This window comes from Pristis pectinata, chromosome 3 (assembly GCF_009764475.1).
Source record: "Pristis pectinata isolate sPriPec2 chromosome 3, sPriPec2.1.pri, whole genome shotgun sequence".
In the NCBI taxonomy this organism is placed as follows: domain Eukaryota; kingdom Metazoa; phylum Chordata; class Chondrichthyes; order Rhinopristiformes; family Pristidae; genus Pristis; species Pristis pectinata.
The window spans coordinates 68,701,965-68,714,142 of NC_067407.1; the positions used below are offsets into that span (position 1 = coordinate 68,701,965).

At 44.3% G+C, this 12,178-nt stretch overlaps 1 protein-coding gene across 1 annotated transcript in view; it reads left to right on the forward strand.

The window, feature by feature from the left end:
- The window catches only part of tnr (tenascin R (restrictin, janusin)), a 132,077-nt gene extending 128,496 nt beyond the window's left edge, over positions 1-3,581 (forward strand). Inside the window, 2 exon segments of the mRNA XM_052011204.1 lie at positions 3,232-3,395; positions 3,492-3,581. Of these exon segments, the coding sequence (XP_051867164.1) occupies positions 3,232-3,395; positions 3,492-3,581 (254 nt within the window).
- Positions 3,582-12,178: the final 8,597 nt, after the last annotated feature.

A 12,178-nucleotide genomic window follows, 5' to 3' on the forward strand; every position in this document is an offset into this window, starting at 1 on the left:
CTGGGTCTTCTGAAAAGCATTAAGGTGGATAAATCCCCAGGGCCTGATGGCATATATCCCAGATTATTGAAAGACACAAGTGAGGAGATGGCTGGGGCTTTGACAAGGATCTTTGTGTTGTCACTAGCAACAGGCAAGTTCCTGGAACACAAGCGAGTAGCAAATGTTGTGCTTTTGTTCAAGAAGGGAAATAGGGATAATCCAGGTAATAATAGGCTAGTGAGCCTTGCGTCAGTAATAGGGAAGCTACTGGAGAGGATACTGGAGGAAAGGATTCATGCTCATTTGGAAAGGCATGGCCTGCTTCAGGACAGTCAGCATGGTTTTGTTTGGTTATGCCTTACAAATTTGATTGAGTTTTTTGTGGAGGTGACTAAGATGCTTGATGAGGGTAAGGCAGTGGACGTTATCTACATTAGTAAGGCATTTTTTATGGTCCCTCATGGTAAATTGATTCAGAAGATAAAGATGCATGGGATCCACTGGGAATTGCAAGTTTGGATTCAGAACAGACTTGCCCATAGAAGACAGAGTGGGGGTGAAAGGCGGTTATTCTGGCTGGAGGTCCGTGACCAGTGGTGTTTGGCAAGGATCGGTGCTGGGACCTCTGTTTGTGATATATATCAATGATTTGGATGAAAATGTAGATGGGTGGATTAGCAAGTTTGAGGGTGACACCAAGATTGGTGGAGTTGTAGGCAGTGTAAAGGACTATCAAAGAATACAGCGGGGTATCAGTTACAGATATGGGCAGAGAATCAGCAGATGGAGTTTATAGAGGCAAGTGTGAAGTATTGCACTTCGAGATGTCAAATGAAAGGAGAAAGTATACAGTTAATCTATTGGGTTGTTCTCCCTAAAGCATCAGAGGCTGAGGGGAGATGTGATAGAGGCTTTTAAAATTATCAGTTAGAATCTTTGCCCCAGGGTAGAAATGTCAAACACCAGAGGACATGCTTTTAAGATTAAAAGAGGGAAGTTCAGAGGCGATGTGAGGGGCAAGTATACTTAATAGCATTGAGGTACAAAGGGACCTTGGCGTGAAGGTCACTGAAAGTGGCTACGCAAATGGATAAGGTGATAAAGAAGGCGTATGGGATGCTTGTCTTCACTGGAAGGGGTGCTGAGTATTAGAGTAAGGAGGTCATGCTGCAGACCCTGCTTGGAGTATTGTGTGCAGTTCTGGTTGCCCCATTATTGGAAGGATGTAGAGACTGTGGAAAGGGTGCAGAAGAGGTTTACCAGGATGCTGCCTGGATTAGGGGGTATAAGCTATAAGGAAAGGTTGGACAAACTTGAGTTGTCTCCCTAGAGCATCAGAGGCTGAGGGGAAACCTGACAGAGGTTTTTAAAACTATCAGAGGCATAGATAGGGTAGACAGTTAGAATCTTTGCCCCAGGGTAGAAATGTCAAACACCAGAGGACATGCTTTTAAGGTTAAAAGAGGGAAGTTCAGAGGCAATGTGAGGGGCAAGTATTTCACGCAGAGAGCAGTAGGTGCCTGGAATGGGTTACTGGGCTAGTAGTGGCAGGTTGGTGGAGTTTAAGAGGTTTTTAAATAGACATATGAATATGAAGTGAATGGAAGGATATGGATAATACATAGGAAGAGGAGTTTTGGTATAAATTGGCATCAAGATCAGCACAATATTTTATGTTCTAAAGTTTAAAGGAGATGTGCTGGGCAAGTTTTTTTTTACAGAGAGAGTGGTGGGTGCCTGGAATGTGCTGCCAGGTGTGGTGGTGGAAGCAGATAAGATAGTGGTATTTATGAGGCTTTTAGACAGATACAGTATATGAACTGGCAAGAAATAGAGGGACCATGTACAGGTAGATGGGATTAGTTTAAATTTGCATTATGGTCAGCACAAACATGGTGAACCAATGGGCCTGTTCCTGTGCAGTACTGTTCTTTGTTCACAGAGCAGCACAATGATAAAACTGTCCGAAATAATGTGATATAAATACATACACTACAACTAATATGACATTAATTGACATATGAATTTACAAAAGATCGTATGATATAAAATACTATAAATTATATAGTAGCTCACACAGATTTAACCTTTTACTCTAATTGTGACATCCACTCACATGAACTTCTCTCTGACTGACTTTTAATGCAATTCACTTAATTCCAGCAACCCTTTGAAGGAACAAGTTCACGGCGATTGATGCTGTCTGTACTTTACTTGTGAGCTATTCTTTAACTTTAGTGTTGTTCACTCTTTAACTTCAGAAGATTGAAATATAATTCACCCCAGCAATCACTACTGTCAACAGCAAGTTACACACATTTTCCTTGAACTATCCTCATTTTATAAAATCCCACCTCATAGCTGCAGTCTGCCTTTCACCCGATGGCCTGCTCCAGACCTTGATGCAGAAACTTTTGATGTTCAGCTCTTAGCACAAGAAGGTTATTTGATGGTGGGAAGTCCAAGTTAAACAGCATTCTGGAAAGGTGGTAAAGGGGTTTTAATGCCATGACATTTCTGACGTATATAACTTTTGAAAGTTGTTGGATTCAGAACCAGATATAACAATGCCCTCTGTTTTTTGAAAAGGCACAGTGCAGGGGTGGTCCATGCTTGTGCACACTGCTCGTTTGAGGATCATCCCCTGTGCTCAGTGCATTTGAAAAATGCAGCACTGCCCCCTGTTCCTCTGAGGCACAGAAAGTCCTGTCAATTTTTAAGTCCATGTTGGTCTACGATGAGTTAACAGTGCATGTACTAAAGATCAATTACCCAGAGACCGGGGTATTGGACGAGAGAGATGGGTGTGGGAAACCTTTGTCATCTAGCACATGGTGACCTGAGGGAGTGTAAGTGACGAGTGACTGGAGCCTTGCTTACAGAGGCTTCTGGAATAGAACAGGGTAATGAAACTGACTGGATTGCTCTGTAAAGAATGGCATGGACTTCCTGATACATGTGTAGTTGACACGCTGGGGTGCAGTTCCATCTGAGTTACTCCCTCCATGTGTGCTGGCTCTGGCTGGAGCCTTTCTCTCTGCTCCTGAGGGCAATAGTTGTCCTTGGGCCGGACATTGACCAGACCCTCTCCCCTTCACTTCCAAAGCAGGTCTCCTGTCTCCTGCTCGCCAGGTGTTAAATCTTCCTTGGATACAGTTCCAAGGGCTCACTTTAACCTGGCTCTGACCTGCTCCGTTCTTGGCCTGGCTCCCTTTGGCTTGTCGCTGACTTCTGATTTTGATTGCACAGGTGACTCCCTCTCCTATCACCAGGGCCGTCCATTCTCCACAAAGGATCGTGACAATGATGTTGCTATCACAAACTGCGCCTTGTCATACAAAGGTGCCTGGTGGTACAAGAACTGTCACCGTGCTAATCTCAATGGGAAATATGGAGAGAATCGACACAGCCAGGTAAGTTCTGGGCTGGTTAGTTTGGTAGAGATGTTTCAATGTCGTGTCTGAATTTTTTTTGATCTACTGACTGATTTTTCACTTCTGACTTCACAGGGGATAAACTGGTACCACTGGAAGGGTCACGAGATTTCCATACCATTCATTGAGATGAAGATCCGACCTCATGACTTTGGAGTAATCTAGTGAAGAAGCAGGCAGTTACTGTTTTTATTATTAGCTTAATTTGATCCTCAATGCTTTATAGTTGTGGTATTTAATTAAAGAACCAGTCATTGTAGCTCAGTCTCCTTCTCACCTAACAAATATTAAATTCACCCTCGTTAATGCTCTGGGCAACCCTTGCTCCGAGAGCAAAGGTTTGCTGATGATCTGCCTTATCTCTTGTTGAGCTGAACCAATTGTGGTGGTGAATCTTCCCTGAGGTGTCAGTTCACATGGTAACCTGAATGTTTCTGCATGACCCACACAACCTGTACATCTCATTCTTGTGGTCCATTGCAGACCAGGGAACAATTCTTCAAGTGAGCAAATGCAAATAGATTTTCTGTGGGCACAGTACACTGCCCTTCTTGACATCACTTGGCTTTCAAGAAATTGCATAGAACAAAAAGCAACTGTTGGATTTACGAGTATCGAGGGGTCAGAGATGCCTACAAGAGTCATGGAGAGATAGAGTCCATCAGCACAAAAAGAGGCCTTCAGCCCACCATGTCCATGCCAGCCATTGTACTCTACTAATCCCATCTCTCAGCACTTGGTCCATGGCCTGATATGCCTTGGTGATTCTGCGCTCATCGAGATACTTGTTAAATGTAGGGAGGACCTGCCTCTCCATTACCCGCTCAGGTAGTGCGTTGCAGATTACAACCACTCTCTGGGAAAACATTTCTTCTTTTGGACCCACCAAACTTCTTTCCTCTTAAACCAAACTGATGCCCTCTAGTTTTTGAGTCATACAATGTGGAAAAAGGCCTTTCAGCCCAACTCATCCATGCTGACCAAGGTGCCCCTCTAATCCCATTTGCCTATGTTTGGCCCATATCCCTCTAAACCTTACCCATCCATGAACCTGTCCAGATGTCTTTTAAATATTGTGACTGTACCTATCTCTACCACTTCCTCTGGCAGCTCGTTTCAGTTTTTCACCAATGTCTGTGTGAAAAACATTCCCCTCAGATCCCCTCAAATCTTTCCCCTCTCACATTAAACCTATGCCCTCCAGTTCTAGACTCCCCTACCTTGGAAAAAGACTGTGACCATCCACCCTAACGGTACTCCGCATGATTTTATGTACCTCTTACACTCCTACACTCCAGTGAAAACAGTCCCAGCCTTTCCAGCCTCTCCTTATAACTTAAGCCCTTCAGTCCTGGAAACATCCTTGCATATCTTTTTTGCACCCTTTCCAGCTTAATGACATCTTTCCAATAGCTGGCTGACAAGAACAATACACAATATTCCGAGTAACATATTCTCCTTAACGTCTTGGAAAACTATAACATGTCCCAACTCTTGTACTCAGTGCCCTAACTGATGAAGACAAGCGTGCCATCTGTCTTCTTCACCATCCAGTCTGCCTGTGTCACCAATTTTAGGGAACTATTAACTTGTATTCCTAGGTCTCTCTGTTCTACAGCACTGTCCAGGGCCCTACCATTTACTGTGTATGACCTGTTCTGGTTTAACTTTATAAAATGCATCACTTCACACTTGTCCAAGTTAAATCCCATCTGCCATTCCGTTGCGCACTTTCCCAGTTACCTTGATCCTGTTGTAACCTTAGACAACATTTTTCACTGTCCCCAACACCAACAATTTTGGTGTCATCTGCAAATTTACTTATCATGCCACCTACATTCTCATCCAAATTGTTAATACAAATGGCAAGAAACAGAGGACCCAGCACTAATGCCTGCAGCACCCCACCAGTCACAGGTTTCCAATGTGAAAAACAACCCTCCACCAGGCCAATCTGTATCCAGTTGGTGAGCTCACCCTGGATCCTATATGATCTAACCTCCTGAACCAGCCTACCATGTGAGACCTTGTCAAAGGCCTAGCTAAATTACATGTAGATAATGTCTACCACCCTGCCCTTGTCAATCCTCGTACTGGTGTGGTGAGAAATAAATATATAGTACAGTTCAATATGTGGCTAAGGAGCTGGTGCAGGAAGGAGGGCTTCAGATTTATGGATTATTGGGCTCTCTTCCAGGGGAGGTGGGATCTGTACAAACAAGACGGTTTGCATCTGAACTGGAAGGGAACCAATATCCTCGCTGGGAGGTTTGCTGGTGCTACTTAAGAGGGTTTAAACTAGAGTGACAGGGGGATGGGAACCACAGCAGCAAGGGCAACAGACGGTAGGGTTGAGGGTAAGAAAGATGGTATGAAGGACAGCAAGGAACAGGCTAATAACATGATGGACTGAAATGTGTTTATTTCACTGCTAGGAGTATTATGCATAAGGAGGATGAATTTAGACCCTGGAACAGTACATGGAATTACGATGTTGTTGCCATTACAGGGAGCTGGATGTGTGAGGGACAGGAATGGCTGCTCAAAGTTCCTGGGATTCATTGTTTCAGACGTAATAGAAAGAGGGGTTAAAAGAGGTGGAGGGGTTGCACTGCTGATAAGGGAGAACGTCACAGCAGTACTCAGAGAGGGCTCATGCACGAAGACAATTTGGGTGGAGCTCAGAAACAGGATAGGTACAGTTACACTGTTGGGATTATACTATAGGCCTCCCAACAGCCGCCGAGAGGTAGAGGAACAGATATGTCAACAGAGCATGGAAAGGTGCAGAATCAACAGGGTTGTCATAGTGGGGGACATTAACTTCCCCAGTATTGATTTGAACTTCCTTAATACAAGAAGCTTAGATGGGACAGGATTTCTTCAGTACATCCAAGAGGGGTTCTTGAAACAGTATGTGGAGAATCCAACTTGAGGAGTAAACATACTGGACTTAGAGTTGGGAAATGAGCCAGGCCAGGTGACAGACCTGATAGCCGTTGAACATTTTGGGAATATTGACTACAACTCATTATGTTTTAAGATAGTTGTGAGTAAGAATAAAATTGAATCAGAGTGCAGGATCATCATGTTCTGGTAAGGAGTTAAGGACGAGGATGGTAAAGTAAAGGAACCTTGGATGACCGGAGAGGTCCTAAATTTAGTTAGGAAGAAAAAGAAAGCATACTTAAGCATTTAGGATGCAAAACGGGGCTGAGAAGTGGCAGATGGAGTTCAACCCAGATAAGTGTGAAGTGGTTCATTTTGGTAGGTCAAATATGATGGCAGAGTATAGTATTAATGGTAGGACTCTTGGCAGTGTGGAAGATCAGAGTGATCTTGGGGTCTGAGTCCATAGGACGCTCAAAGCAGCTGCACAGGTTGACTCTGTGGTTAAGAAGGCATTTGGTGTATTGTCCTTCATCAATCGGGGAATTGAATTTAGGAGCCTAGAGGTAATGTTGCAGGTTGATAAGACCCCACTTGAAGTACTGTGCTCAGTTCTGGTCACCTCACTACAGGAAGGATGTGGAAGCCATAGAAAAGGTGCGGAGGAGATTTACAAGGATGCTGCTAGGATTGGGGAGCATGCCTTATGAAAACAGGTTGAGGGAACTCTGCCTTTTCTCCTTGGAGCGACAGAGGATGAGGGGGGACCTGATAGAGATGTATAAGATGATGAGAGGCATTGATCGGGTGGATAGTCAGAGGCTTTTTCCCAGGGCTGAAATGGTTGCCACAAGTGGACATAAGTTTATGGTGCTGGGGAATAGGTATAGAGCTGGGAGTAGATATAGAGGAGATGTCAGCAGTAAGTTTTTTACTCAGAGAGTTGTGAGTGCGTGGAATGGGCTGCCGGCAACGGTGGTGGAGGCGGATACGATAGGGTCTTTTAAGAGACTTTTGGATAGGTACATGGAGCTTAGCAAAATAGAGGGCTATGGGTAAGCTTAGTAATTTCTAAGGTAGGGACATGTTCGGCACAGCTTTGTGGGCCAAAGGGCCTGAATTGTACTGTAGGTTTTCTATGTTTCTATGTTTTAAAATCAGACTCTATCCTTGGTCTGATAAGGCTGATAAGTCTCCCGGACCGGATGAGGTGCATCCCCGGGTTCTGAAGGAGGTGGCTGTGGAGATAGCGGAGGCATTGGCGATTATTTTTCAGGAATCGATAGATTCTGGCATGGTTCCGGAGGACTGGAGGGTAGCGAATGTAGTTCCGTTGTATAAGAAAGGTGGGAGGCAGCACAAAGGCAATTACAGACCTATTAGTCTGACGTCAGTGGTGGGAAAATTATTGGAGTCTATCCTCAAGGAGGAGGTTACCGAATACCTAGAGGCGCAAGGCAAGATAGGACCTAGTCAACATGGTTTTGTGAAGGGGAGGTCCTGTCTGACCAACCTATTGGAGTTTTTTGAAGAAATCACAGGTAGGGTGGATAAGGGAGAGGCGGTAGACGTTGTGTATTTAGACTTTCAAAAGGCCTTCGATAAGGTGCCTCACAAGAGACTGATTAATAAGATGAGAGGTCATGGAATTATGGGCAGGGTAGCAAAATGGGTGGAGAATTGGCTGGTTGGCAGGAAGCAAAGGGTGGAAATAAAAGGATCTCGTTCTGGTTGGTTACCGGTTACTAGTGGTGTGCCGCAGGGGTCGGTGTTGGGGCCTCTCCTTTTTACCTTGTACATCAATGATTTGGATGATGGAATAAATGGTTGTGTGGCTAAGTTTGCGGATGACACCAAGATAAGTGGAGGAGTAGGGAGCATAGAGGAAATAGAAAGAATGCAGAGGGACCTAGACAGTTTAGGAGAATGGGCAAGGAAATGGCAGATGAGATTCAATGTTGAGAAATGTGCAGTTGTACACTTTGGAAGTAGAAATAAGCGGGTAGATTATTATCTAGAAGGAGAGAAGATTGATAGTGCAGTAGTACAAAGGGACTTGGGGGTACTCATACAAGATACCTTAAAAGTTAACCGCCAGGTTGGATCGGTGGTTAAGAAAGCGAATGCTATGTTGGCATTCATCTCGAGAGGTATAGTGTATAAAAGTAAGGAAGTGTTGATGAGGCTCTACGGGGCGCTAGTGAGGCCTCATTTGGAATACTGTGCGCAGTTTTGGGCCCCACATCTTAGGAAGGATGTGCTGACGTTGGAGAGGGTTCAGAGGAGATTTACGAGAATGATTCCAGGAATGAAAGGGCTTAAGTATGATGAGCGTTTGTCGGCTCTTGGACTGTACTCGCTGGAGTACAGAAGGATGAGAGGGGACCTCGTAGAGACATTTAAAATGTTGACAGGTAAGGATAGAGTAGATGTGGCTAGGCTGTTTCCCTTGGTGGGCGTGTCCAGGACCAGAGGGCACAATCTTAGAATTAGAGGGTACAGTTTCAAGACAGAGATGAGGAGAAGTTTCTTTACCCAGAGGGTGGTGAAATTGTGGAACTCCTTGCCACGCACAGCAGTGGAGGCCAGATCAGTGGGGGTATTCAAGGAGGAGATAGACAGATATCTAAATAGTCAGGGTATCAAGGGATATGGGGATAAGGCTGGCAAATGGGATTAGAATAGTTTTTTTTTCTCTTCTTTTTTTCCCACCCCATTTCTTTTTCCCTTTTCCTTGGAGCAGACTCGATGGGCCGAATGGCCTGCTTCTGCTCCCTTATCTTGTGATCTTGTGATCTTGTAGTATATAAAGATAGCAGGAATGTTCTCAAGCAAGTGATTAGGATGGCCAAAAGGGGCCTTGAAATGTCCTTGGCAAGCAGGATCAAAGAGGATCCAAGGCATTTTATATTTACATTAAGAAAAAGAGGATAACCAAGGAGACAGTAGGTCCACTCAAGGACAATGGAGGGAATTTATGCTTGGAGTCAGAGCAAGTAGTATTTACCGAGGAGAAAGAATTGGAGGAAAGTGAAAAAAGAGTGGGGCATGCTAATATGCCGGGACATTTTGAGATTAAGGAGGAGGTAGTGCTGGGTATTCTGAAAAGCATTGAGGTGGATAAGTCCCCAGGGCCTGATGGTATCTATCCAAGAATATTGAAAGAAACAAGTGAGGAGATTGCTGGGGGTTTGAAAAAGCCTCACTATCAACAGGTGAGGTCCCGGAGAACTGGAGAATAGCAAATGTTGTTACTTTGTTTCAGAAGGGAAATAGGGATGATCCAGGTAATTATAGGCCAGCGAGCCTCATATCAGTGGTAGGGAAACTATTGGAGAGGATACTGAGGGATAGGATTTATGTGCATTTGGAAAGGCATGGCATGGCCTGCTTAGGGACAGTCAGGATTGCTTTGTGCAGAGCAAGTCATGATCATATTTTTAAGGAGGCGACAAAGATCTTGATTAGGGTAAGGCAGTGGACATTATCTACATGGACTTTAGTAAGGCATTTGATAAGGTCCCTCATGGTAGGTTGATTCAGAAGATAAAGGTGCATGGGATCCAGCAGGAATTGCAAGTTTAGATTCAGAACTACCTTGCCATAGAAGACAGAGAGTAGGGGTGGAAGGCTGTTATTCTGGCTGAAAATTTGTGACCAGTGGTGTTCCACAAGGATCAGTGCTGGGATTTCTATTGTTTGTGATAATATATCGATGATTTGGATGAAAATGTGGATGGGTAGATTAGCAAGTTTGCGGATGACACCAAGATTGGTGGAGTTGTGGGCAGTGTAAAGAACTATCAGGAGATAGATCAGTTACAGATATGGGCAGAGAAGTGGCAGATGGAGTTTAATCCAGGCAAGTGTGAGGTGTCAAATAAAAGGAGAAAGTATACGGTGAATGGTTGACCCCTCAATAGTATTGAGGTACAGAGGGATCTTGGGGTCCAGGTCCATAGTTCACTGAAAGTGGCTACGCAAATGGATAAGGTGGTAAAGAATGCATATAGCATGCTTGCCTTCATTGGTAGAGGTGTTGAGTGTAAGTGTAAGGAAGTCATTCTGCAGCTTTCTAAAACTTTAGTCAGACTGCACTTGGAGTATTGCGTACAGGTCTGGTTACCCCATGATAGAAAGGGTGTGAAGAAAGTGGAGAGGGTGCAGAAGAGGTTTTCCAGAACGCTGCCTGGATTAGAGGGTTTTAGAAAGGTTGGAGAAACTCTGGTTGTTCTCTCTCCAGCATCAGAAGCTGAAGGGAGACATGATGGATTTTTTTTTTAAATTATGAGAGGCATAGATAGGGTACACAGTCAGAATCTGTTCCCTGGGTTAAAAATGTCAAACACCAGAGGACATGCTTTTAAGTGTTCAAAGCAGGGAAGTTTAAAGGCAACGTGAGGGGCAAGTTATTTTATGCAGAGGGTGGTTGTTGCCTGGAATCGGTTACCAGGGGTAGTAGTGGAAGCAGGCAATTTGGTGGACTTTTAAGAGGGCTTTAGATAGATACATGAATGTGAAGGGAATGGAGAGATATAGATGATACACAAGAGGTGGAGATTTAGTATAAATTGGCATCAAGATCAGCACAACGTCGTGCACTGACTGGCCTGTCCCGTGCTGTACCGTTCTATGTTCTAATCCTCTTCGTGCCCTCTTCAAAAAATTCTATCACATTGTGAGACACGCTTTCCACATGCATAAAGCCATGCTGGCTCTTCCTAATCAGTCCTTGTCTTTCCACATGGTCGGTAGGTCTGTCCTCAGAATCCCCTCCACAAACATCTCTGCCAGAGCCCCAGCAATTTCTTCCCTAGCTTCCCACAACATCCTAAGATACACTTGGTCAGGCCACATGGATTTATCCACTTTTCTGTGCTTAAACATAAACATAAGACAGCCAACACCACCTCTTCTGTAATGTTGATATGTTTCAGGACATTATTGTTCTCTTCCCTGAATTCTCTTGCTTCCATGACCTTCTCCACGGTAAATACAAATGCAAAATATTCATTTAACACCTTGCCCATCTCCTGTGGCTCCACACATAGATGAGCACATTGATCCTTAAGTGGACCTATTCTCCCCCTAGTTACCCTTTTGCTATTAATATACTTATGCATTCTCTTAGGATTCTCCTTTACCTTATCTGCCAAAGTTATCTCAGGACCACTTTGTCCTCTCATGATTTCTCTCTTAAGTGCACTCCTACATCCCTTTTACTCTTCAAGGGTTTCTCTTGGTCCAGCTGCCTCTACCTGACATATGCCTCCTTTTTCCTGACCTGAGCCTCAATATACCTCATCAACCATGATTCTGCCAACCCTGCCCTTCACTCCAACAGGAACATGTTGGCCATGAACTCTCCCCATCTGACTTAGCAGTTTGTGACCTGCTGTCCACCCTGTCAATGGCCCTTATAATTTTGTCTACTCTTTGTCTCCTGTCGATCTTCTCTGTTCCAAGGAAAACAAACGCAGTCTCTCCTAATAACTGAAACACTCCAACCCAGGCATGATTCAGGTGAATCTTCTCTGCACCCTCTCCTGTACAAATCACATCCTTCCTATAATGTAGCAACCAGAACTGAACCCCAGTGTGGCCAAACCAATGTTTTATAAAGTTGTACCACAACCTCTCCACTTTTATATTTTGTGCTCCAGCTAATGAAGACAACCCATCCCAAATGCTGTTTTCACCATCTCGTCCTGGGGCGTGTATACTGAGATCCCCCTGTTCCTCAATGGAGTCCTACCCTGATTAGTTTCCTCAAAGTGCATCACCTCACACTTATCAAGATTAAATTCCATCTGCCAATGCTCTGGCCTATTTTACTAACTGATTAGCATCAGGTCTCAGACCTCAGCATCCTT